Source organism: Agelaius phoeniceus, chromosome 1 (assembly GCF_051311805.1).
Source record: "Agelaius phoeniceus isolate bAgePho1 chromosome 1, bAgePho1.hap1, whole genome shotgun sequence".
Taxonomy (NCBI): Eukaryota; Metazoa; Chordata; class Aves; order Passeriformes; family Icteridae; genus Agelaius; species Agelaius phoeniceus.
Window position 1 is genome coordinate 107,457,049 of NC_135265.1, and position 27,893 is coordinate 107,484,941.

Here is a 27,893-nt window from a genome sequence, read left to right on the forward strand (position 1 = left end):
GGATTTTCTGGAGCTTTTGGATTAGTAGAACCCTTCAGGTGCTCTTCAACTATATGAGTTTCAATCTGCCCTCTTTACCAACTTGGAATTTCTGTAATAATTCCCTTGCTGTGGGTAATATGGGGATATTGCTACATGCAGTTGCCAGCTCACCTCTTTTCTTTGGACACTTTTGTAACATGATTTTAATAGCAAAATTATCTGCATATCCTGAAGTGAAGGAGGCTAATAGGTGTATGTTTGGGGTTTTTTCCTTGTTTTTTCCCCCCAGGAGGAATTTACTGGCTATGACTTTGAGAACAGATTGCACGTCCGCATACACGCAGCCTTAGCCTCTCTAAGGGAAGTGGTTCCACAGTGACCATCAGGAAGGCTTGCTATCCTTTCCCACAGTTCCTGCACTTTAGGATGAAGCAGAAGAAAGAGCTGTTGGGAAGTCCAGCTTTTCTTCTGAAAACCACTTGTGCCAGAGACACTTTCCTAGTATGGCTGAGTAAAAACATTACAATTTTAACTAAAGGTAAATCAACCAGGAAGAAGGTTAAGTGACCTTGTGTTTTTAACTCTTCATTTTTTATTTTGTTCAAACCAAGCTGAACACAATTACTTGTAATTCTGTGGGTGAGCCTAAATAAGCACATTATTTACTTCAACAACATTGGCAAGGTTGATTTTTACCTTTTAAAACAGGTCTTCATGTAAAATTTGCCAGGAGGAACACTTTTGGTTTGATTAGAATAATGCAACATAAGTAGTTGGTTTAAATGTTGAGGTTGGAAGTGGTCAGAATATTCCTTTTTCTCCAGGTATTAGCCAGCACATAGGAAGAGGAGGAAAACTGTTCAGCCACAAAAAGCAAGTCTTACTTTTTAGTGGCTTTTGCCAGTTACCTCACGATGGCTAATGGTGAATTTTAAACTTCTCACCCCCTTTTGTTCTTTATCCCTTTCCTCCCAACCCAGCTCATATTTGTGATATCAATGATGTCAATATTTAAGTTCTTTGCTTCTGGTACATTCCAGACAAATCCTTTGACATGCAGCTACTGCTTGGGCAGTTCTTATTTCGGCTCTTACATTCTGAATATCATATTAAGATTTTACATGTTTTTCATTCAAGCTGCTGGATCCTTACAGCAGTGACCTTTAAAGGTATTTAAAAAATCTACAATCAAAAAAAATGCCAACCCACAAAACTGCTTTGGCAGTTACACCAATATTACAATACCTTCAGTCTCTGTGTAGTATTTCAAGCCTGTGATGTCAAGTTATTGAAATACCTCAGAGAGCCTAAAACTTTTGTCATGACCATATAATTTCTAATACTTGGCCATCAGTGTGCTTATCTGTAGCTTTTTTTTACTTTTGTCCTTAATGTGTAGTATTTCCTTATGTTTTATATTCAGCTAATATTATATTCTAGGAAGGTAAATATTTTTTTAAAGAAGCAGAAGGTTATGAATGGAAATCTGACCATAAAGTTAGTTGAATTGTGTTACTTTGCAAAGCTAAGAAAACTGGATATCCTTGGAAATAGTTATCCAAAAGCCTTATCTTTACTTTGGTCAGGTTGCCTTAAACAGTTCCTTAGCTTAAGCTTCTTTTGTTTCTTCTTACCTTTTTGTAGAGCATGTTGCCAAAGTTCTAGACTTTGCCCACACCTAACCTTCATTGATTTGCTTTTGAGGTTACATCTAAAGCAAGACTGATATGGAGGAGAGAAGTAATGTCCTGTTTGGTAGGCCAAATGAAATGGTTGAGACACTTTTATTTCTCTCTAGAAAGACATAGTTCTGCTATGAAAGGCATTCCTAGAGCAGTTTAACACTTCTGTTGCAGTTCCTGAAGGAGAGGAGGAACTCTTTATAAAGCAGTTTTATTTTTGTATAATCTAGGTGTGTTACAGGTAGTACACTGGGATTTTTTTATTCCACTTTGACAGTAATACTGAGTCATAAATGGGTGTTCAACCTTATTTGGTCAATCCAAATAAATATTGACTAGAAAATGATATATTGTATATGTATATAGTGACTGCTTAGAGTTCAAATAATTATTTTAAAAATGGGCTTTAATGTACTTGAAATCTTATTTTGTCCTATCTGACTTTTAATGTTTTTCAATCAGACAGTCTGTTCTGGGTAAATAGCTGGGAATGGTGCAGCTACTGGCAAAATTCTTTTTAAATACACTCCTTAAATATGATGTGAGACTTGGCTGTTCAGGACACAAAGCACCTGCATGCAATTTGTGTTGGGATATTTAGAGTCTGCATACTTGGAGGTAGCTAGAAAATTGTAGTAAATTTATTAAAAGGTCTGTTCTCACCAGGCCAGGAGTGGGTATAGAAAGACATTATATGTTCATGTAACAGTTCAATAACTCTGTGCAAAGTGCAGCTTTCCTGTGGGCTTAGCAAATCATCACAACTGTATGTTTCTGTATTAGTTACTTTTTCCCTCCCCCCTCCTTGTAGGAGACCCTCCTACACTGTATATGGCAAAATTATTTTTTATGTTAGATTGTGCCTGTGATGAGAAAAAAAAAATCAATGGTCTTTTGTGTAAACTAGTAAGTTTTTATACTGTGGAACTCGGAGGCATGGTCTAATAGCAATAATGGAATATGCATCTTGCTAAGTAATATATTAAGGCCATCTTTACTGGGACAGGTATTTTTTGTTGATGTTGATGCAGTTTTTATCTCAGTACAACTCATTTCAGATAAATAACTAGAATTTTTAGATGTCACCAGGTGGCATATTTATTGTGATGTACTGTAAATGTTGTTAATTTACAGAACTTGCACTTTTATATTTCTGAGTAAAATTAAAAGAAATGTGGACATGAATTTTGTTCCTTTGCTTCTTGAGTTTGATTTCTAATTAGTGGCCTCCTGAACAAGATGATACTAAGTACTGGGAAAACTTTTGGGATGTTAAGTGACTCTGTAACAAAGTTTTCTAGTCAGCAATTACCTCCAGCCTTTTTTCTTCCAGTATAATTACAGTCTCCTGGATTAGCAAGTGAGTTACTTCATGTTGAGCTCAACCATAGAGTGAATGAAGTTTAAGGTACATTTTTAAGATATCAAATTCACTTGTTCATTACTGAAGAAAAAGTACCACACACAGTTGTATTTGTTGCATTCCTACACCTTTGAAAAGTGTTTCTAATTTACTCTAAAGCAAGCACTTTAATTTCTTCTCTGACTTTGAATGCTTGTTTCATATTCTAGTTATGCTTTATTCCTAAATAAAATTCCCCAGATGCTGTACTGAATTGCTTTTCAGTTTGCAACAATGTGATTGCCTTTCTAACAATTGATTGTACTTGTGTTTAAGAACTGCTCTGTACCTGCTGAAGTCTGAGCAGGTGTTAGGTTGATGTAGGCCTGATCAAACCTTGCAGTGGGGTGGAAGCAGAGTACAGCACTCAACTTCTCTTTCCAGCAATCATTATGAAACACCAACAGTGGTAGAAAACACTTTCATTAGAAGTTATGCAACCCCAAACAAATATTGTTAAAGCTAATCTTGAGTAAATTTATGCTTATCTTTTTATTTTAAGTTGGGAAGCCAGTGGCATCTGTTAGAAACTTTGAAGGTGGCCTAGAGCACAAAGGAAAATGAAATTTAGACATAATAGACTTGTTCAAGTCACAAAAGTGTGCCATTGTTAGGAGATGGTGAAAAGTGTTCCTGCTCACCTGGCCTCTTCCCCACCCATTTTCTAGCACACAGAAATTGAACTTGAGGCAACCTTTCCAGAATTAAATGCTGAATTATTTCTATATCTGATTACTTTTTTGATGTGTGTTTGGACCCCACAGCTGGACTCACCACAGGTTATCAGGGTAGGTGCATGTTAGTTGCACCTACTGTAATTCTTCCCTGCCTCTGCTAGGAACCCCTTTACACAATAGCCCAAGATCTCCACAATCTACTGAACTCCCTGTGTTTTAACCACCAGTGAGAGTCAGCCATGGGGACTTCATGTGCAGCTGTCTTACTGTTAGCCCTAATTTTTCCATTTCTGTTTTTTCCAAAATGCTGCTTGTCTTTTGATGTCACCTATTCCATGATGGTGTTCCAGTCAAGTAATCTGTTAAACTCAGCAAGACTGGCTGTTGGTCAGTGTTCTTCAGGCATTTCTGGCAAGCTGTGCTTACCTAGAGGACATGCCCAGGTGGGAGAAGGGAAGAGATTAAAAGGAAAAAAATTACTTGTTTGACTTGAGGATTTGAGAAGGAAGGGAGAAAGAGATTGTCAGAATTTGCTAAGCAGAATAATTTTTGTAATAACGACCTCCCAGTCTTTCACTAAAAGCAGTATGTTTATTATATTGAGAAAAGATAGTTGTACTGCTGGGACATAGGCTTCTTCCCAGTTAATGAATGACCTGATCCCTTTTCTGGTAGAAAAATAAAGCTTATCTGGGACCTTGATTTGCTGAACTTCTGCTCAGGCTCTTAGATTTCAACATTGTCTGGAAGCTGTTACTTTTGCAAAGGGGTAAAAGGTGGTAGGACAAGGCAATGACCTCAGCTGGGCAGGCTGCTCATGGGCTGACAGGCCCTTCCCTATGGGGCCAAAGGGTGATGTGTGTTGGTAAAATACCTGGTAGGTTGCTCTTGATGGATTCCAAAACCAGCATTTAAGTCCCAGCACAGTGAATTAGTTTCCAGACATATTTTTTCCTATAGCTGCTCTTTATTTTCAGACACACAATTTTATCTTAGGTCCTACAGCCTTTCAAATATTTATGGAGGTTTATGCTTCAGTTCTGTCACCTCTGGTAATACATTTTTCTGTGGTTTATGACATCTGTACTTAAGCATCTTTGAAGCTTTTGCTGTGCAGAGCTTTGCAAACCTAGAGTTCTGAAAGTTTTCCAGAGAAGCAAATGTGCAAGTTCTCCTCTGCTCTGTATTCACTGAGGATGATTACAAAGTAATCATGGCTACCTTTGCACTCAGGTATGTGTAATACCTTTATCAAGGCGTGTGCTTCCATGTGTTCTCAGTACAGAAATCTAGACTTTGGATTGCTCTTCCTACTCCAAAAATAATGCATTTTCTACTTCCCATATATATATTCTTGAAAGATTCTTTCTATAGGAAGCTCTTCTTCCTAGTTTCACAAGTCATAAAATACGAATATTTAGCATTTTAAATATTATCATCTGTGTTGTCACTCTCCAGGACTGAAAAGATAATGTGAGAAGTTTTCTTGAGAAATTATGAAGGATTCAAGAAGCATTTTGTGGTGAGTATACATTAGCATACTTTCCTGTGAATGAACTGGAAAGTCATTCAAAATTAGCAGAGTTCTGCTGCAAGTATGTTACTTTTTAAAAGAAGCTGTTCCAGATTTTCTAAATGCTTTAGCACCAGTGAGTTTGAAATCTTCAGTACTGCTGGAGTTCCCCTCAGGTTTGTGTAGAGATGCAGAAATCCAAGAATGCAAGAGCAGGTAGGTAGATGATGGTTTTCCATCTATAATGAAGGCTGATCTGCAGCAATGTTTGTGGTTAAAGTTTTTATCCTTCAGCAGACTCCTGATCATGCCTTGCCCCTGTGATCTTTCTGTCTTTACAGTCCTCCAAAATACAGTGGTAACCTTGAAAATACAGCACTACACAGTGACCTTTCTTGTGCTTGTTGTATTGGAACAGAAAATGATCTTTTGTGTACCTACTAATAATGTGTGCTGGGAAGCAAATGTCACCCACCCTGATCACCTGGGCAGGTGAGGTTTGTTTCAGGGTTTGCCCTTGCAATCATAAGATTCTGCAGTACAAACAAAGCCTTTATGAAGGAATAACCTGTTTTCTCTTGGGGTGTGGCTGAAGAAGTTACAGTCTCCAGCTGTGTCCTCTGAGCCCCTGCCAGAGGCCACCAAGGAACAATTGCTTCGCAGGTGCCATATTTTGCAGTTTGTTCAAATCCCTTGGGTTTTGTATGTCACCTGTGTTAAAAGGCCAGGCAGGAAGCAGGGGGTGGTCTGTGCACCACAGGGGTGGGATGTGGCTGCAGCCTTTCTGCTTTCTGCAAGTTGCAGTATTAGATTGTGTGATGGCATCATAGCCTGAGGCTGAGGGGAAGAATTGCCCGGGAAGAAATGTCTAGTGAGGAAAACAGGTTTTGGCAAAGGCACTTGCTTAGAAGGGTTCTGTCTGTGCTGGGCATTAGGCAGGTCAGTGGCAGAAAGCAGGAGCAGGTTTCATGGTACTGTGGGGAGGGGGAAAAGGCAGCAGCTCATGGGAATGTGTGAATGCTGTGGGCAGGTGCAAGATCTTGCACTTGGCCTTGGCTGAACTTCATGAAGGTTGTTTGGGCCCAGTCCTCAAGCCTGTCCAGGTCCCTTTGGGTGGCATCTCTTCCCTTTGGTAAATCAACTGCACCACACTCAGCTTGGATGCATGTGCAAAAGTGCTGAGGGCACACTTGATCCTGCTGTCATTGAAGAGACAGTAACAAGTCTGCTACAGACTTGTTACCAATAGTTTTGGTCCCAGTATAGACCTTTGAGGATCCACTTACTGCTGGTTTGTTTCCACCCTTCTAGCCACTTCCTTATCCATCAAACCCATGTATCTCCAATTTAGAAGCCAGAATGTTGGGAGGGACTGTTAAAGACCTTGCAGAAGTCCAGGTAGATGACATCTGTAGCTCATCCCTTGTCCACTAATGCAGTCACTCCATCATCCAAGGCCACTAGATCAGTCTGGTACTATTTGCCCTTGGAGAAGCTGCAGCTCATGTTGGCTGTCCTTAACCACCTCTCCATCTTCCATATGTTTTGATGTATCTTCTGGGATGATCTGTACCACGGCCTTACCAGGCACAGAGGTAAGGCTGATGGGCTGGTAGCTCCTACAGTCCTCACCACCTTTTTTAAAAAACAGATGTGATATACTCCATTTTCTCCAGTCACTGGGGGCTTTGCCTGACTGCTGTGACTTTTCAAATATGAGGAGAGAGTGGCTGCATAATTGAGAATTGTCACCTGAATGCCTGTGTTAAGGAAACATCCCTGTCCAGCCATTCAGGAGGCACCCAGGCAGTGACACTCACAGCACCTGGGCTGGCAGCAAGATTTGCTCTGGAGTCTCCCACCCACAGTGCCAGTATAGGTTTTGGGACTCATGCTCCAGTAGGGAGCTAACTGGATTGCACAGCTGCAAGGCAGCCATTCCTTTCTGTGGCATTGCCCAATAGTGACAGGTTATAAATGGGCCTGACTTGGCTTGGGCTGGCAGGGAGAATAATGTTTTTTCAGAGAGGATTTAGCTCTAATGCTTTGAATAATGTCTCTCATAATTTCTGATGTCATTCAGAAAGCAGCTCAGTGCTGAGCTGTGATGATGAATTGAAAGACTTGCCTTCTCCTCTGCTACTGTGCTGGTTTTACAGAGAATGAATCACCTTTCACCTCCACCATCACCTGCTCCTAATGATCCATTACAGGTTATAGCTTTCTGCAGTGAAACCAAGGTTACCTCAACCTGTGAGGTTGTAGCATTGTGTTGGGATGATGAATTGATGATGGATGCAGAGATTCCATCTTTTATAGAGCAGTTTTCAGAGTAATTCTGTTTGTGGACCAAACAAATTTTCTGTTAAAGATGAAGCAGCCATTAAATGCAGGCCAGGCCTCAAGTACTACAACCTTAGGTCCATCTGATGATGATTTATTTGGCATCCTGAGAGAGCAGAATCTACAGCACAACTGGAATCAAACTGAGCAAGTTTGTTTTGTCAGGTAAGAAAGTTTGGGCATTTATGTCACCTTCCCATTTCCAGCTTCCAGCTCTACAGCTTAGTGGTAAGTAAATGGAAGGTCACCTCTTGTCAGGTGCAATGCAGGGTTAGAGGTGACTTCTAAGAAACTACTGAACCAACACTGTCTCTCTGGCCAAAATGCTTGTGTTACATTTCACTGCCATTTGGTCCAAGAAATGGGGCTCTGGCCAGGACTGTACTCCTGAGGGCAAAGAGGCAGGTAAGAGTGATGGCAAAGTGCCCATTGATGCAAAATAATCTTGCTGAAAACCTGTATTTTCTGAAACAGGTGTTGGGGACCTTAGATGTAATCCCTGTGCCCTGTGGCTAAGGAGAGGAGCTAGTGGCCAGTTGGAGCCCTAGTTTGATTCTCCTTGACTGAAAGATTGTTTATTCCAGCAGTGACCTAAGTTTTTTCACTTAGGAAAAAAATGGTGGTGATGCCTGTGGTGGCTGGACTTGGTGAGTTTCTGCAGCCATCCTTCCACAAAGAGCAGGAGAGCTGGTGCCCATCTTTCTAGGTGAGGCCTTCCCTGTGGTGGCATGTGCCCAGCTCAGCCCTTGCCCAGCTGGAGAAATCCTCCAGCCTGGGGCTGTCCTGCCTCCCCTCTCCCTGAAACAGCAGAGCCTTTTATAAAGGAGAGTTGAGCTTAGGTAGATTTCTAGATTAACAGTGGCTTTTTGTAAAAGAAACTAAACTTTTAGGAAAGTTTGTCAAACTTCAGTTTCAGAAATACTGGACAAAATAGCCTCTGCTCTGACAACATTTTATTTTTTCATTTTTATTTTTTTAGGTTGCAGGTGTTTGTCACTCACATAACAAATGGTGTTTGCTGTCCCAGCTCCCTTCTGTATCATGCTTGCTTTCCCTAGGTCTAGGTGTGTTTGTTTAAGACATAAAGATTTACAGTATGACTGGCACTAACTGCTCCTGATTCCCACAGCTGTTTGTGTCTTTTTAGCCTCAGGTGCCTGGAACATGTACACACTCTAAGGTATGGACCTTCTGTTGTGTAACTTAGTTGAGACAAGGGGAAAATTACCATGAAGCCTTTGTCCTGCTGGAGGTGGGGGTCCTTATTCCTGGGCACTGCTCAGCTTTTCCAGGGGAGAAAATTAACAACATGGTCAGCTGTCACAAATACCTGCTCCAAATTATGTGATGCTAGAAAAATTAAGTTGGGAAATTCTCCACTTTTTGTTCTAGTGGGCTCTGATGTTCCAAACACACAGGACTGGAAACCTGTTTCTACCTGTGCCATATTTGGACAGCCAGATGCTGGTGCAAGGAGGGAGGAAATCTACTACATTGCCTGATGAGAGATCAGCAAGCCCTGGTTCTAATTCTGCAGCTGGAAGTGCAGCTAAGCCATGCACAGCCAGTGTTTTCCCAGTGGCCAGCCCTCTGGCTGATGTGATGTCTGCAAAGAGCAGCTGGCAGTAGCACACACTTAAGTGCTCCTCCAGAAAGTTACAGTACTGCAAGGACAGGCTACCATTAGATCAGACCCCATACCCAGAGCAGGGTACTCAAAAACAATGCTTGTTTCCCACATAGGAACATGCTGCTGTTTGGATTTTGCTACTAGAAACTTAATTTATCCCTTTTCAAAATAAAATAGAGATGATTGCTTAAACTAGTTGTCCTGTATAACACACCCACACTGCTTTCCTCTGCTTGTTATTGTTTGCAAGCCCTGCTCTGATTTTAGTCTCAAAGAACCACAATTTTAGCCTCATATTTATACGTATCCTTTTGCCTGTAGCCTCAACTTTTAGTGTTTGTGTAATATTCAGAGTGGGGCAAAATGCCCTCCCCTTGGAGTGCATTTAGGTAGCATCTATAGTTCTTCCACACTTACCTACTGAGTTCATGTTAATTTTTAAACAGGTAGAGAAGGGAGGCTGTTTGCACTTCAGGAAATGGTCAGGATGGATGGAGTTTACATTGCAATAAATCAAATAATGTTAAGCAAATGTTGAAAAAAACCCACCAGCAATTAGAACTGCATTCCCATGTTGAACATCCCCAGTGTTAGCCTTGTGTGAACTGTGCCCATTGCCACATCTGCTGGAGCTGTTCCAGTGAGGAGCCACCCAGCCTCTCACTGTGCTGACATGGGGAGCAGGCAGGAATTAAATGTTTTGCTTTCCTTGGCACTCAGTGTTCAGTGCTGTGTGACCTGCACTGGCCCAACAGCCAGGCTACTTCTGCAGATCTCAGACTCACACCTGGAAGCTGCACAGCAGTCCAGACAGAAGCTCTGGCCCAAGTAGAGGCTTCCTGCAGATAGAACAGGTACTAAAATCCTGCATCTACTGGTCACTGTGAGAGTTGGCCCCTCACAGGAAAAGGTGCCAAGGAAAAAGCTTTCCCTTATCTATGCAAATATGTCTCAGCATCAGGACCTGGGTAATGTGAGAAGTGCCTAGAATAAAAATAGAAAGCATCTCATTGCCTTATTAACAGTTTCAGTAGTCCACTTAAAGCTCAAGCTGCAGGAAGCTCTCAGTTCCCCAGCCCTCCCCACCCCCTAGAAAGAGACTCTTCCTTGCTTATGGAGAAGAGAGGTCCATGGAGCACAGAGAAACAGTACCTGTCCTCACTACAGCAGGTTTTGGATGAAGCTTGCTCAGAAGGGGTCAGTACTGTTGAACACCACTCACTTTAGACTAGATGCAAGAAGTTTTGAAGCCTTTATTTAGTAGCAATTAAATTATTCAATTAACACTAACCTCCAGACAGCAGTTAAAATACTGTACAAAGAGCAGCTTGCCCTCTAGAAGCTCTGTACACAGTTCAGTATAAACAGACTAAGATTGAATGCACCCCACTGAAAAGGGGTAAAGCAGCTGTGCACAGGAGGCCTCACTGAGGTGCTGTACTACCTTTGAAATGCACAAGACTTCCTTGCAGGGAGTTTGCACAGTACAGACACAGTCCTGTCCCCCTGCCATATTCCACCAGGTCATTCCTGGACTGATTAGGTTCTTGCAGTGGTGCTGGGCACCGGAACTTCTAGTGCATGAAACAGATTCTTTTAAAACCTGTTACTAGTGTGCAGTTCAAATCAAATCTGTAGATATTTAAATGGCTCTTAATTCCTTAAATCATAAGGTTGGTAGCAAAACAGGAGAGCAAAATTCAAAACACACTGCACAAAACATTGAATAAATAACCTCTGAGTAATGTTTAAACAACTGCATTACTGCTCCAGAGATGGGAACACTTCTGGAATCTCCTGAGCAGAGCTCAGGCTTCAAGGGAATTAGTTTAGTAAAAGAAAAGTCACTTTATGAAAAATTACATCTTTACAGAAGTGACACCCTTTTCTTCATTTAAGAATAGAATATTGCAATTACTTTGTGTGCTTTTTAAACATTCCCATGTCACAATAAATAAAACCAGTTTTACTTGTGCCAATGTTATCTACAAAATAAAGTATTCACAGAACAGCTGAAGGTGTTCTATTCCTCATACACCACAACCTAATATAGGTGTACTCAGGGCAGCTTGAAACCACAGCAACTTTGTCCAGGCAGGATCCACCATCAGCCAGAAAAGTTATTCCCCTACCTTTAGGACTGCAGATCATGTACCACCAGATTTATTGCAGAGATGCTTAATATTCTGTTTGATAACATGTCAGTATTTTCAGGAGATAAGTAGAACAAGGGAAAACATTAAAACAGATTAAGACTTATTTGTATCAGTCAGAGGCTCCTTACTGCATTTTAATAAATATCAGGTAAATTAAAGTAGTTTCTGTCCCAGTAGTTGCCAGAGTAAAGCCAGTCCTGTGTACCAGTGTGGGGATTGGGGCCTTGGTGGAACCATCTGCAAGGAAACACACAGCATGTTAGTGAAGCTATTAAGACTCACTTGTACAAGTTTAGAACTACTTTGCTGCATCTTCAGCAGATGGTATAAAATACACAGCACAAAATAATTGTTGCAGGAGTCTTCTTGGTTTTAAATTTGAGTTTAAAGTCATCTTCAGTGATTACATTTCCTCATTTGCAACACTACTTAAATGTCTCTGAGATGGAATTACTGACACCAGTGTTTTGCCATTTGAAGCTGCCAAGATTACTGCATAAAAAAGGACAGATACAGCTTTATTTCAAAGCAGTTTTGAAAAACCATTCTGGCATGCACAAGGAGTAAGTTTTTGCAAGACATGTAAACACCACAAGCACTGCAGTCCTGAAAACAAATATTATATCCCTGGATCTAAATTACCCCTGTTTTTTTAAAGCCTTGTTTTGCAATGCACTTCATCATAGAATTGTAGAGTGACCTGGGCTGGAAAACACCTTAAAAACCATCACCATCTTTGACCTTTCTTTTCTGAATAACCTATATGTAGAGGCCCTTTGTGTTATTTTTTTTTTCAATGCTTTGCCAAGTTCCAGCTTTGCCTTGGCCTTCCTTACCCCATCCCTATATAACTCATTTCTCTGTTCTTCACAGGTGACTCGTCCTTGTTCCCACTGCCTGTGCATTAGCTTCCTTCCCTTTGGTTTGACCAGCAGGTAACTCAGAACAAGTGTGCCAGCTACCCTCAATGAGGATGAAACATCACCCACAGGCTGCAGGAGCAGTTCTGGATTATTACAAGTTAACTGTTGTGTTAACACTGTTGGCAGCAGGAGACTCAATCTCAATGCCCAGAAAGCTGATTCCATCTGCACGGAGCAACTTGCAAGCTTTTACTAAGCTTGTTATTAATAGAAACACTGATGTTGAGCACCTGCTTTCTTTCCTTTCTTCTCTCCTCCTGCTTAATCTGGAGGCACCATATAGCACACAGTGAATGCCGCTTTCTGTTTGGCCCAGTTACTCAATCTTGTGCCTCAACAGCGCACAGTACCAGACCTCAAGCATTTTGACTTCCTTCTGTATTTTGCCAAGCCACATTTATGGCATGAGCCAGCTTGGTAGAAGCTGTTTCTGTGGTAATGTGCTCCACAGCTTCCTTTCACCTCTCACTGACCACAGAAACCAGTTGTTTCTGTGACTCACTATAGTGACCACACTCACTTAAGTAAATGATCTGTCTGCAAGGCAGCCTGTTTAACTCTGCTCTTCCCTTCTCCAGTAATGTTTCAGAAGAGAAAAAGCACATTTGAAACACATCTGACTTGATCTCTTTCAAAGGTAAAAACCCAAAGGCCACCAGTACTGCAGGGTTGTGTTACAAAGCAGGGCAGCTAACAGGCAAGTCTTGCTTGGCTCAAAGGACTTGAGAGAGCTGTGTGGGAAGAAATGCAACAAAAAAGTCAACAGAAGCCATTCACCCCTAGTACTGTACACAGCTCACTCCTGCTTCTCCTCCCACAAGAGGAGTCAGCTATTCCCAAATAAGAGGTGTCTGGATAGGCTTAACTGTCCATTTCATTGGAGACAGCAGCTCATTCCAGAGCTAAAGCCAAACACTTGCCGTGAGACAGGGCTATAAGCACAGTGACCTCACCTAGATTAAGAAATTCTACCAGCCCACAGCTCATTAGTGTGTCCTCAACACTTGCACAGGTCAGGACAGAGTGCCCCTCCTCCAGTATCCACCTACTTCAATAGGAAGGAGAAAGGCAATGGGAAGAACTAAGCCTGAGAGACCTGTAAGACCTAAATCAGTCAGTGATGTGGGGAAGATGGGACAGGCTTCACCAAAATTAACAGACCACTGCTGTATTTCAGAACTGAATTAAATATTTTTACTCAAGACTTAAGATTACTGGTCAGCATCTAAAATAGTAAGTGTTCAACGTTAATCACCTCTTGAGAAACACCAAGACCTCACTTGTAAACTGGATTCAGTATAATAAAATTATATATTAAAAAAAAAAAACCAATCACTGTGCACTTTGGAGAATTGTCTTAGGAAGGAGGAATTCTACCAGACAAAGCAAGAAGCCTGTTTTTCTGTGGCAAGGAAATGGCAGCAATTTAGATCTGAGCTCATAATGCACTGCAGAATAAGACCTACAGATGACCTGGGAACAGGTAGGACACTTCTTCTTCACAGCATGCACTTTTACCCCCATAGCACAACTCTCCTTAAACTTAACATTCATCGTTTATAGGCAGCCACACCTGGCATTCCTACTAAAGAGATCAGACACCGGGAATTTTCTGCTAAAGCTTAAGAAACATCCTGGAAAGCAAAGAGTTCTTAAAGGATATCCCAGATTTGTGCTGAACAGGTTTACACAATCTGCACAACAGCAGTTGCAGAACCTTGTGAATGGCATCTGTGCTAATTATATAACACAAAAACCACAGCTCCATGGGAATTCCCCAATTTCCAGCTTCAGGTGCTTTAAGCTATATTTAAGCTACTTCAGGCACCTGGAAGAATACTATGTAACTATCCCAGGTTTGAAAATACCTGGTGAGAGCTAGAAGCACTCTGAATTCAGGAAAGGAAGTGAAAGGTGCAAGGCTGTCCAGCACTTAGAAGCTTTACAAAGATGTTATTCTCCATCAGTCTCTATGCAAACAAACCCAAACACTTCAGGAGAGCAGGCATAGGAAAAAGACAAAGGCAGACATGTCCAAACCTGGGATTTTGGGATGATGGGTGACTTCATTTCAAAAAAAAAAGAAAAAAAAAAAAAGAAAAACGTGATTTATTGTTACAAATACTTTAAAGATATTTAATCCAGAGTGTCTGACTGTATTAATAATACAGAAGAGCAGAACCTTGCTTATTTAAAGTTTAGCACTACTGTTGTTTTTTCTGAGAGGTAATGCCAACTCACTACTATGCTTTTAAATAGACTTTGCCTGGTCAAACTTGATTTATCTGGTCACATTTTCACAGTTACTTCTTAGCTTGTGTGTAAGAGCTCCCAGCTGACTCCTCATAGTTTAAAGAAAACCCCCAAAAAATCCCCAAAACATCCTGGCAGGTCCCTTGTATGCTAACTTCTCCCTTAGCTCCTCTTTTGTAGTTAGGGGCCCCCTCCATAAGAAGGCAGGGTCTTGGATAACTGGGTGATAAACTGTGAGAACACAGCATTGTCAGCACAGAGCCACGGGGCTGAGAAGTCATGGGCAAGCTCACAAGGAGGGAGCATCTCCTCTTCTCTTTGGCCAGGCATGCAAATTTGAGGCAATTAAAACTAACCAGCAACAACAGTCCTTACCAGCAGCCGTCAGAGGTAACATCTTTGTCATGCCAGAAGCAAGAAGTGCTCAGAGAAGACAACAGTTTGTGTTTGCATATGGGTGTGCAAGCAGTGAGAGAAGGAACCAGAGCAAGCCTGGCGCTTCCCTCTGGAAGCGCTACATCCCGCTGGGAGCGAGTCTGCAAACACAACGGCAGCACTGCAGACCTGCTGCTGTCTGTCTGCTCTTCATGCTGGCACAACACTCACTGCATGTCACCAGTGGAGACTGTCACCTAGCTTGAATGTTCAAAGCCTTTATGTAACTACACACACACACACAGAGGCAAGGGCACCAACCTCGTCTTCCAGTCTTCCTCTGACTTGGAACGATTTTTGCGGGCAGTCCTCTGTTTTTCCTCTAGCCTCTTCTTTTCTTCACTAGCCAGATCTTGAAGGAATAAAAATACACAAAAATACAGAAGATATTAAAGCATAATATATAAGACAGGGACAAAAATAAATAAGGGCAGTAGTAGAAAATGTCCATTTAAAAAGCCATCCATAGAACATGAAGGTTACTTTACTGGTTTTGTCTAAGAGCAAAGCCAAGCCAGCGTTTGCAAAGGATCAGCCAGTGGCATCCTGGTCTTTAAGACTGCTAAATATATATTTATCCATGGCCTGAGGACTATGGAAATATGTCTACATGATAGGCAAGTGTGAGCTAAGGGAGGTGGCATAGGGTAGAATTTATTTCAGTAGGGAAACTTAATATATGATCAATTTATTTCAGAAATCTGGCCACCTGCTTCTTGTTGAGTTTTGAGTTAAGTTGCTACTAGTGTCTAGTTCCTCATCACCAGAGGTATGGAATACTCGTTTCCATATTAAAAAGAATTGTCTCTGCAGCATCCCTTCATTTTTTTTTTGTAATGTACTAATGCAGCATCCCAAACAAGCAGAGCAGTTGCTTCTCTTTGCCAAGAAGGGATGATCAGAAGGTCTGAGGAGTAAGTCAGACTCAGAAGCAGATTAGATGAAAGTCAATCTCACTTTCCTGAATCCTCTAAAAGCATTTCATACACATGTTTTCCAAGAATGATTTTCTTAACTATTTCTACCAGCCATTCCCTGTCAGCTACTAACCCACTGTGTATTACTAGCTGCAATTCAAACTTCATGCTGCTAGTGTATAGTGAAGGAATATGGTCTGTTGCTAACAGCATAGTTATTTGCTCTTTAAATTTACACAGATAAATTACTGGGGATGTTCTGAACCAAATATATCCATCATCCTGGCCACAAAACAGTTGTGCAGGCAGGAGAGAGTGGTTGTGGGAATTCACTGATCTATCGTAAAAGCCTCAAAGAAATGGTTATCAGCTTCTGAGTAAAAAGAAATAAAACTGCACAACTGCACTGTGTTACACCATGACACTGGTTTTTATTGCTAGATCTCAGACTACTTACAAGAAATGTCATAGTTTTTGCCTTGTTATACAGCTGAAACCAAATCAGGGTTTCATGACTTACCCAATCAGTTAGCAAGCCAGAGAAAACACCAGCCCCCATACTGTTAGTCTACAAAGCTTACCAGCCTGCTTTAATGGTAGTCTAAAAGCACACTGCTCCTATTCACTGAAAGTCTCATCTTGTATTTCTAACTCACTCTTCTAGGACAGCAGAGTGTTCAACTCCCAGTGAAGTATAATTTTGTGTATTATCAAGTGTATTTTTTGGCATTGCAGTTTCACTTTAATAGTTTTGACTGCATTTCTCAGAACTGGCACAGCAAAACACTTCCTCTGCATCAGGCTGAGGGAAACAGACAAACTGAAAAGTTCACAAGTATTTCCTTAACACTATGCAGATATTGTTTATCAACACTGCTTTGGTCACCAGTCTAAACCACAGCAGGAGATATGGGTGACTATGAAGAAGATCACCTCCATCCCAACCATCCCCTGTACAGGTGGGTGACACCCGAAGCTCAACACAGCCTGCAGAAGGTTGTGGTAAAGAGTTACTGCCTGGCAGCATGGAGGAATGCATGGGGAGATACTTCCTCTGGCTGTTCATCTAACAACTTTTTTCTCAGTCCCTCAGTTTTAAGAAAAAACAAAACTTCCTTTGCCCATAACTGAAGTTACCTATTTCTCCATTTTCCATAGCTCTGATATCTGGTCGTAGCCGGCAGTCAGTTTTGGGAATGACACTCTCCATTTCTTTGTCCAACTCATTCAAAGCCATGGCAAAGCTTGTAAAATTATACATCTGAAATTCAGAGACAAAGATGAAAGGTGACTTTATGACACCTCTAGCTACTGTGTTAATACAAAAGGAAACTGCTGTCTAAAAACAAGCATCCAAGTGCTTTTGTATTACTTAATCAGTCAATATAGGATTGCTCAAGATACCAGCAAAACTGCACTGTTTTGGATCACCTACAGGCAGTGTAGGTGATCCTTGCTGTTTCTGCTTAAGGAGGCCAGCATCCAATTACTCAGTGCACTATTTCTCTCTTATCTTCTTTTTCCAGTCCTACTAGTATTTTCTTTATCTCCATAGAGAGATGTCCCCCTAGATTAATGCAGTGGGGGCATCTTTTCTGTACCAATTATTTCTCTTCTCATCTGCACATAATACCCTTGTATTCTGCCTAGTGGTTCTCCAGCTTCACAGCCCTTCTCACACCAACTTGTGCCATGCAGGTCTGTCCTTGGAAATGTCTGGCCTCTAATAAAACCCTTCAGTGTGATTTCTCACAAGGCTGGTGCCTCAGTGGGGGAAGCAGAGTGGAGAGAAGAGGTGGGGAAAGGCCCCATGCCACTATCTACATGAAGCATCCCATTTTCCAGAGAAATTCCACTGATCCTAGATTGATCTCTGTGGCAATTATCCTTCCAACCCCACATTAGAAAGTTACAGTTGTGGTGGGGAGGCTTGTTGCAATAAACAGGCAAATCCAAACAAAGACAGCAAATGGATGTGCTTTGTGTAAACCATACAGAGTAACAGGATAGCACACACTTTCAATAAGGAGAAGCATAGCTGACCTGTGCTGAATTTGGAGGTCTTGGAGTTATCTTCCATAGCAAAACACTTCCAGGAATAACATATACACTCTCAGAGTCAGGCAATGGCATCTCATCTGATTCCTCAGTATTGCCCACCTAAAGGCAGCACACAAAGAAAAGAACGGTGCTTTGAAGACATGAACCATTTACACCCAATCATTCCAATACTGGAACTTACAGAAAATTATTTCCTTGACTAAAGGTGAGTAATTTCAGCAAAGAAACTTTTCTTGTCAAGGATTGAGGCATTCACATAGCACACATACTCCCAATTCCCTCCCAAAACTGTTGGTAGTTGAACGCTACCAACAGTTTCTTGCATCAACATCTTTGTAGATGCAAGCTGGATGTTCAAGCACTAAGAAATGTCAATTTCTCCGCCTCAGAGATGTCCTCTTTCCTCAAGTACAAGCATTTTCATGCCTGATACTTAACTTCACTTGTGCTTCATTAAAGGTGAAGAATGAAAGCCACATTTCTCGTCCTTCCACAACAAAGAAACGCCAGCACATAGTGCAGATGGTGCCCAGTTTGTGCACAACAAAAAGCCCTTTCTACTGCTCTGTGCCCAGCAGAAACTTCCTTTGCATTAACCACTGCAGCACTGAAATGGCAAACTGCAATGTGAAATTAATATCCTAAATTAGCTACAGCTTCTGGAAAGGGTAAGAAGGGTGACACATACAACCTTGAGGCAGCTGTAGGCACAGGACTTTTCCCAGAAAGTAAAAAACTCCACAGAGGGTTACTGGGGCAGGAGAGTAATTGGTGATCCCAGTGTAGGTATGACCTGAACTAGATCTAAACCATTTCCCATTTTACACACAGCTTTAAAGCAGCTGGGCTCTGATGCTGCTGACATTAATTCCACCACAGAAGTGGATGCTGGAAGATCAAACTAAAGCCATGCTGGACAGTGACTAAGGCTCTCCCAAGAAAACCTGGTGTCACAATCACAGCTAAAAACAGCAGCATGTTTCAGAGATCACCGGAGATTAACACCAAACTTAAAGGCAACTAAGGCTTTAAATGTTTGGCTACAGGCCAGCAGCTTTAATCCTGCTGCTAATAGGCTTTGCTAGGCCATGGTTGCATCAGATAATACTGAAAACATCCAGTACCCAACATGCACTCAGCTGTCCTCTGAGATGATTCACGTGTTGTACTTCCAAGAAAATCAGAAGTAGTAGTAAAGATTCTGCTTCACTGAGCTTTTAATAATGAAAGTCAGCAGAACAATGTGCAGACCAGGCTCAGCCCCTGAGCTCTTAGGAAGACAAACAGGGCTTTCAGTTGACTGTATCTGAACTGTGCTGGCAACCCGTCATTCTGTTCTTTAAATTATCCTGATCAATCCTTCAGAAATTGAGAATTTGAAGCAGAACACATCAGAAAATTATCCTTGTATCAAAACAAAGACAATTCAATATCACACTGCCAAACTCCAAGCCTTTTATAGAAAGGCTACAATACACAATGCAATTTCTGCCTTGTTGAATACAAGACTTTAAAATAGCTTAAGAACTACAGAGAAATAGGTAAAATGTAGATTTTCATGTGCTCTTGCCACAATGGTCCATATTTTATGCTCAATGCTACTCAAGTATTCAGCATATTGCTGTGAGGATAGTTAACAGACCTGCCAAAGCAAAACCTCTAAAATGAGGTGTCTTTAAATGAGGCATGTATGAGGGCAATTGCTGTTGCCTACATTATTCTCTTCCATGTATTTGCATTGAAAATTCTGTATAAAATGCTTCATCTCAATTAAAAAAAGACTGCAGTTCATTCAGAGCAGAACCATCCTGGCCTAACTGTGGGTCTACTATAACTCTTCTGATGTTAGTAAAATATCACCTTTGCATACATGAAGGCTTTGTCTAGATCCCTGAAAAATTATTTTCCCCTAAGTTTTATTCCTGTAAAAATGAAAGGGATTCAGGGGAAAATCTGGGGTAAGTTGCCAAAGGACTCTCATCTGAGCAGGTTCCCTCAAGGAAGGCAGAAGCACTTCTTGATTGGTAGCAATGTAGCACTAAGTAGCAGAAGTAATATCTGGAAAACAACTACATAAATCTGGAAATTCTACTGAGAAGTTTAAAAAGCCATGTGCCTTCATGCCTGAATGAATCCTTCCCTACCATGAAGGGACAAATCACATCCAGACATTACACATGAGACTTGGCTCACCTAAATGCCCCAAAACCATAGAATATACCAGCTCCTCAGGCACAAGGGACAGTGGGAGTACATATTCAGCACAGACTACCTGGTTCATACCTAGCCTAGCTCATACAAACCCTATTCTACATAGAAAGAGTTCTGGTAATTAAGTAGGAAAAGCATTTTCCTAGAGTCAGAGCAACACTGCAGCTTGAGCTTTATGCAACAGGATGCTGCATTTCAAAGTGAAAAGCAATAATAATCTTGAACATTGTTGGAAAATGCAAACAGGCAGCTGAACAAACACACAGGGTGTGTTTTTCTTTATTCCTTCTCCCTGGAGTTCTCCAGGTCAGACTCCCAGAGAAGCAGCAACCCCCAGTGCTTTACCACTCTCCTGATGACAAGCACTGGAGCAAGCTCAGATACAGCAACAATCTGAACCTGCACAGGCACAAGTGCTGTCAGAGTTCTCCATCTCTTTTCTTCATAAGTTTCTTCAAAAATTATCAACACCCAAACAAACAAAAAAAAAAAGGCTGCAGTCACCAAAGGGGAACAATCCCTGTTTAAACTACTATCCATGTGACTGCTCTTCACCAAGTTGTGTGTTGTCACCATCACCATTCATCCTAAACAAAAAGCTTACTGCTAATCAGAAGTTTGGAAGAATTATGAATGAGGTTTTTTTCACAAGAGAAAAAAATCAATTGTGAAAAAAATTAAAATTGCCAGCACTTTTACAGCTGTGAAAATTTAATAGAAAGCAATAAAAAAATCCTTATAAAAGCTGGAAAATATGATCTTCCATCAAGTTAAGAAACTAATCTGTCTTGCTTCTAAGAATCAAAATCCTCCCACTAGAATATGGCCCAGAAATGGCCCAAGTAATGCATATGTTATTTCCTCCATGTAACTTTGGAGGAAGAAGCAGGTAATGAACTAGACAGTATTTCAATCATACCAAGTTTTGGGAAGTTTGAATATAAATTCAAGAGAAAAAAAGCATTTCATCCCTTAATACTGGTACTTATCCAATCTATTTTGTATCCTGCCAGGAAAGAGAAGATAAGTGAAGGAAATTGTAATGCTCTTAAATGCTACTAAAACATTTAGCTGTCTTATCATGCTTTTGAGATTTCAACTCTTAACATGATTAATACCTGTTTACTGCTTTTCTTCTCTTCTGTATTTTTCTTGTCATTTTTCTTGTAAGCTTCAAATGTAGCTGGGTCAACACTGTACAAACACTCAGTCCACTTCCCATACAATGCACAGAGTTTCTTTTTGCTGTCAAAAAAAGGAGACTAAGTTTGAAAAGGAGCTTAAAGAGATTTATTTCCTCATTTCAGACAAAAATATGTAAAAGAAGAACTTTCGAGGGGAACTTTAAAACTCCATTACTGGAACTGCAGAATTCATAACCCTGCTGTTTCAGGTTCTTGCCCTTGACAGACTCTGTTAAAGGCATTCAATTCCACAGCTCCCCTCAGAACCAAGGGCAGTCATTTGTTTCCCATTTGGAATTAAGCTGTTACCTTTTGTCCTGAATGTAGCCTTCAACTTTGTGCAGTTCCTTCCCAAAGAGGCCACAGGGCTTGAAGCTTAGTACACATTTTTCACCAGTTCTAAAGGCAGAACAAGAGAGCACTAATTACTTCCAAATGCTTTTCCTTTTCAAACTTGCAGGAAGTGAAAGCGCTCACACTCCTGACTTACTTATGGTTAGTTATTTCCACATTTCCATACTGCTCAATCCAAAGTTTGCCCACAATGATGTTATGCACACAGCAAGTAGGGTTTGTCCATGTGTAGGCTTCATTGTGCCTAAAGGAAGGGAATAAAAATTAAAATTCTGTATCCATGTACAGGATGTCTGTCCTTCAATAAGCCATCATCATTCCAAGTCTTGAAATGGGCATGGCAATAAGTCAGTAAACGCAAGAAGTTTATTAACCTGTTGCTACTGATTTTACCAGCTCCTTAAAACAGTCACTTTGGTGCAATCACTGTTAACATGGAAAGATATGAGGAAAGCCAACAGGACTCAGGCATGCTGGCTTTAGCAGAACTGATGTCCAGGCACTTGGAGAACATCCAGGCCCAGGTCCCCACTGGTGCTATTAGTAGCATGCATGGGGAAACAATGGTAGTTCTTTTCATCTTCCCCTCCCCTCCTCCCCACAAAGTGATCTGCCCCCAGGCTTTAGGATGTGGGTACTGGACACCTCCATTCCTAAGCCTGAGACTAATTCATTCTAATCATCAAGGATGAGGCACTGTACCCCTTCAATTATTACTGATCCACTTACTCAAGAAGCTCCAAAGTCATCGTGCCTTTTGGTTCTGCTTCCACACTCTTGCCCCAGAATTTGAGTTTAGGATAAATTGATCCATGAAACACAAAATCATTATTTAAGCCTTCAGCATAGAAAGCACTTATTGGTGGATGATGGCTGACTTGCTCTGAGAGAAGTCTAAATCCAAGATCATCTCTGCAAAATAAAGATAACCAAACCATGTACCTGCATATCAAGTTGTGGTTGGTTTTCCTGAGGTGAAAGGGATAGTTGGATCCATGCATAGTTGCTGTACTCAGTGCAAGACATAATTAAAAGCCTAGGTTAAACTGAAAAGATCAACTAAAACATAGAACATCCTCATCCTAAATAACTAAGGACTTAATATAAAAAAGAAACAAGAACTACCAGATCTGATGAGTCAATATAGCTACTTTTGATATTGATCTCTTTCTTAAATCTTCACCTAAACACAGGCCAAAACATCAATTGAAAGAAAAATCTGCCTTAGGTAAAGCTACACAGTAATAGACTCATGCTGCTTATTAGGTACTCTGAACACCCCTGTACACTCTCTTATGTACCATGCACATTTTTCATTCATAAGGTTTTGGGGAAAAATTAATTTTTGTAGCTAAAACTTGCTTTTAAACCTGGCAAATTTCATTTGCCTGCTCTGAATTGAAAAGTTAAGTAGTTTCTCTTCACTGAAAGGTCAATTGGTGAACATCAACACACAGTGCATGCACCTACAGCAGCTGTTGGAAGCTTATGAGCTGAAGTGCAGTCTGCAAGCCAACTAACAGATCTAATGAAGCATCTCTGCCATGGAATACCCCCCTCCAGTGCAGCTCTGTTCATTACCTGATCAGTTCATAGGTCTCTCCAAGCAATGGGTTGAATGGCTTCCCAGTACGTTCCCACTGCGAGGCTACAGCAGACACAGCAAATGCAGCCACACACTGCTCAGAGGAGTAAGGTCACACAGTTAACCAACAAGAGCCATGGTCTTACAGAATATCAAAATACTTTCCTAGACAGGTGTCCTGGTTTCTGCTGGGATAGAGATGATTTTCTCCCTAGTAGCTGGTACAGTGCTGTTTTGGATTTAGAATGAGAATAATGCTGATAATTCACTGATGTTTTAATTGTTGCTAAGCAATGACTAGCAACAAAGCCAAGGACTTTTCAACTTATTATACCACCCCACCAGGCTGAGGGGAACAAGAAATCGTGAGGGGACACAGCTGGGAGAGCTGACACATTGACCAAGGGGATATTCCATGCCATATGACATCATGCTCAGTATATAAATAACCTAGAGGGGAAAGAAACCTGGCCAGGGGCTCCTGCTGCTTGAAAACTGCCTGGGCACTGGTCAGTGGGCAGTGCATGACTGCACTGTACATCACTTGTTTTTATTATTCAAATTATTATTTCTTCTCCTTCCCCCCCTTACCAGTTCTATCCCCCATCCCATGGAAGATGTGGGGGGAATCAGGGTGAGTGGCTGTCTGGTATTGAAGCTGCCTGCTGGCTTAAACTGCAACAGTTCTGGTTCTGTACAAACTTCCACCACATGGGTCACATGCACCTGACTTACTGTGCACCTCTGGATACTGCTTCTTGTCCAGGGCATCATAAATCACCTCCAGCAGGGCTACTTCCCTCAGGTACTGATACCTTTCTCCAAGGTGCATCACTTGCCTGGGTGACGTATAACATCGCCCTTGAAGGAATATCTTCCCTTCACACCTGACATGAGTCACCTCCACAGTGACTTGTGTCACTTTTCCAATCCCTCTGTCACTGTCTCAGTTCCTAAAAAGGGATCCTACCTGATTGGCTTCCTTATCCTCCAGTTCCAGACTACTGGCTCTGTATTACCCCAACACTGGAGCAGGCTGGTGACAGACAATGTGTTCACCTGGACGACAGCCGAAACCTTTTTGTGTATCTCACAGCTCACTCAGAGATAGGGATTGTGTGGGTACTGCCTCATGTATGAATCCTTCATCTTCCTCCTCTCCAGTCAGCAGCTATCTCTCCTCTTTCTCCTGTTCTCTCATTACAGCCCTGTTTCAGAGTAGCCTGTTTTCTCTACATCTTTCTCCTGCTCCCTCTTGGAAGAAGCCCCTTTGTCCCTTACTAAATGAGCTGATTTTTGCTTCTGACACTTCCTCTTGTGTATAGGGGTGACTGACACCAGCACAGGTTGGTTCTTAGGTTCAGCAGTGGTGCCAGACACAGGAGTCGGAGTAGCTCCAGTGCCTCTTGTTTTATTGTCAGATCTGGAGGCCTTCTCTTCCCCTTGAGGGAAACTGAATGTACTGAACAGAGCTCATTAGGCCAGGGCCAGGGCCCAGCACCTTGCAGTGATTTCTGTCACTATAGAATTGCCAGGGTGACAGCATACTTTTTCCAAAGACTTTTTTAATTTCTCAGGATTCTGCACTTGCTTAGGAGTGAAATTTCAAGATGTTGGAATACCACTATCCTAGTGCTTGCCCAGACTATCCCACACACCCTGCCACTCACAGCTTTCCAGCCCTGGGGCAGATCTCTGGGTCATAACCCCAAATAGTTGTTTTACTGTAAACCAGACTGGAAACACATTCATGAGATACAGCAAAGGAACAAGTGGATTTGATATCCTGATGATATTGAAAATTCTCAAGAGTTAATCAGCCTGGAGGAGAAGGGGATGATGGAAGAAGCTATCTCCTACATGGATTGGCTCTCTGGCAAGAAAAGGCAAAAGGTGTAACTATGAATGGTTTCCTATAGATGGCTCCCAAGGTGTGGAAATGCTGGCAATGCTGAGTACTAGTGCCAGCTCAGACTCACCACCAGGAATCATAAGACAGTGTTACAAAGTACAAGAAAATGTTAACCTTAACCCAGCCCCCAGAGGTGATAAAAACAGCGCAGCAGGGAACATATACAGCAAGTTAGATGTTGCATAACCCAGCTCCGAGAACATTCACAGCAGCAAATAAATCAACATTGCAACCGGGGACTACCAAACTAATATCATAAATGCTTATAACAAATTTGCTTTATTATGCTCTGGTCAGATCCATTGTTATCTCAACCCTTCAAGCTCTGCTCCTTGTGGGGTGCCATTGTTGCAGTTTAACCCAACAGGATAAACCACACATTTGCTCACTCAGCTTCTCCGTGGCACAAATGGGATGGGGGATAAAAAAGGTGAAATCAGTGGGTTAAGATAAAGGCAGCTTAATAGGGCAGAAAAGCAAGGGAAAACAATAATGATAAAATAATCACAACCATCACAAGTAATGCAGAGCACAATGGCTCACCACCCAAGGACTGATGGCCCATCAGATCCTGAGCTGCAGCCCCCAGACAGCTTTCCCTTAGTTTATGTCCTGAGCTTGACACCATATGGTATGGAATATCCCTCTGGACAGTTGGGGCCAGCTGTCCCAGCTCTGCCCCCATCCCTGCTTCTTGTGTCCTTACTGGTGGGGCAGCACACAAGGAGCAGAAAGTCTTTAAATTACTGTAAACACAGCTTAGGCACAACTAAAACATCAGTGCGTTACCATATTATTCTTATTCTAAATCCAAAATAAAGCATCTTACCAGCTTCTAGGAAGAAACTGAACTCTATCCCTGTGAAAACCAGGACAACAAACAAAACTAGTAAATGGATAAGAGAAGTCACCATGCAGCAAGTTACAGGAGTTCCTCCTACAATGAGGCCAAGGAAGAAAAATCCCACAACACTGAGCAAGAGCTCACATGAGCTAGCAAAGCCAACTCACCTGCATCCTCTCGGTGGTGCTGGAAAGCGAGCTGGCTTTGTGGATGAGGTACGTGTGCTCCATGTACTCCGTGAGGCGCTGCAGGAAGCTCAGGGGCTCGTTGAATATAACCGGCATTGTGATCTTGGACAACTCCTGATGCACAAATGAAATTCCTGTTACAAACTGAATGATTAGATACCCTGACCAGCAGTAACCCAAGGGTAATTGGCTTATTACAAAAATAAATGATGCTCTTAGTGCTAATGCAATGTGCTTGACCTGGCTCTGCTAATACTGAAAGGACAAAACCCTTATGAGCTCGATAAGCAGAGCTGTGCTGGCGTTAAGGCTACTTTTAAAACAAAAAGAAAACCAAGCATCAAACTTCCTATCAATGAAAGCATTAAGAAGGTGAGATGAAACAATGGAAAGAAGTACTAAGGACCCTTTTAAAGACTAAGTTATTTATTATTCCATAAATAGATACAGACCATAGGTCATCTAATTACTTAAACATATTATCTTTTTTTGGAGGCAGGTGGGCAACTGGGGGGAGGAGAATAAGAAAGAAGAGGGAAACATGATGGTACAAGAGTAAAAAGAGGGATTTTGTATTCTGAAGAAAAAAGAGAGTTTGCAACAGGAATAAGAATTTAAAGGAAGCCCTACAATTTGGATGCTGTCTGTTCTCTCTCTCCATTTTTAAAAAGCTTGTCCTCTGAATGCATAACACAGCAATGGTTTAAACTGCCTGCAGCAGCAAATTTTTAAAAGGCTGTAAGTGTGACTGCTGGTCAAGGGTGAGGCAAACAGCACCATCCTGAGCCATAACAGCAGCACCTGGCACCAGGAGCCCTGGAGGATGCTTTGCTACAAGCCACTACAAGTTCTGCTGCCCCCCACAACTACAACTTCTCTGCAGAATTTAGACCCTTTTTTCCTGCACATACCTTATGCAAGGCAGGCTTTCAATCTGTTCTTTGTATTTTGTAACACTTTTCCACTAAAGACACTGGGAGAAGCCTCAGACACTTCACATCAACTCGGGAGACTTGGAGCTGCTGATGCAGGCATTCCCCAGCATTTCCACACCTCATTGCTTGATGCTGCTCCTAACTACAACCAAGGGGAGGAGGAGAAAACAACAGCAACTAAACCCACAAACTTTCCCTTCTGTAGACTACTGTTAGAGACTGACAGAGGTTTATCAGCAGCAAGTATTTCCAGCCTATTGTAGGATCTAATGGAGAGAAGAGCTCCTCTCAATTCACACCTAGCTGGAAGCAGATTAGGTGCCAACGAGCTAACTCTGATCTGGCCACCGTCTGATCAGTAACACCATGGAAGGGGGAAGACTCAGATACTAAGAGGAAGGGACAAAAGCAAAATGAAAGTGGTTGTTTTTCTGGGGTTGTTTTGTTTTTTCCACAGTCAAAATAAATTTTAAAAAAACCCCGCAAAGTACTTAAAAGGCTCAAGTCAAGACACTTTTACTGAAAGAATATTGCTCTGACTAGTTCCTACCTTCTTAAGTTAAGAAGGTAAAGCATAAAGCAAATTAAGCATAAATAAAGCAGCAAATTAATAAAGCATAAGCAATAAGCGATTAAAAAAAAACAACCCAAAACAAACAAACCAACCCCATAAACAAACGAAAAACACATACAAAAGACCTCTTCT

At 41.6% G+C, this 27,893-nt stretch overlaps 2 protein-coding genes across 5 annotated transcripts in view; one reads left to right on the forward strand and one right to left on the reverse strand.

The window, feature by feature from the left end:
• The window catches only part of TTC39C (tetratricopeptide repeat domain 39C), a 55,344-nt gene extending 52,495 nt beyond the window's left edge, over positions 1-2,849 (forward strand). For both annotated transcript variants that reach the window (XM_077184878.1, XM_054637103.2), the window contains exon 14: positions 272-2,849. In XM_077184878.1, coding sequence (XP_077040993.1) covers positions 272-361 — 90 coding nt within the window. In that variant the 3' untranslated portion in view covers positions 362-2,849. The remainder of the gene's footprint in view (positions 1-271) is intronic.
• A 7,613-nt stretch (positions 2,850-10,462) lies between these two features.
• Positions 10,463-27,893, reverse strand: part of OSBPL1A (oxysterol binding protein like 1A) — a 77,569-nt gene continuing 60,138 nt past the window's right edge. For 2 of the 3 annotated variants that reach the window (XM_054644813.2, XM_077184865.1), the window contains exons 20-30: positions 26,232-26,366; positions 23,305-23,402; positions 22,453-22,635; positions 21,860-21,967; positions 21,679-21,768; positions 21,304-21,430; positions 17,957-18,073; positions 17,051-17,174; positions 15,258-15,348; positions 14,349-14,372; positions 10,463-11,622 (exon numbers count right to left, since the gene is read on the reverse strand). In XM_054644813.2, coding sequence (XP_054500788.1) covers positions 11,520-11,622; positions 14,349-14,372; positions 15,258-15,348; positions 17,051-17,174; positions 17,957-18,073; positions 21,304-21,430; positions 21,679-21,768; positions 21,860-21,967; positions 22,453-22,635; positions 23,305-23,402; positions 26,232-26,366 — 1,200 coding nt within the window. In that variant the 3' untranslated portion in view covers positions 10,463-11,519. The remainder of the gene's footprint in view (positions 11,623-14,348; positions 14,373-15,257; positions 15,349-17,050; positions 17,175-17,956; positions 18,074-21,303; positions 21,431-21,678; positions 21,769-21,859; positions 21,968-22,452; positions 22,636-23,304; positions 23,403-26,231; positions 26,367-27,893) is intronic. The other variant, XM_054644823.2, reaches the window with a different exon arrangement.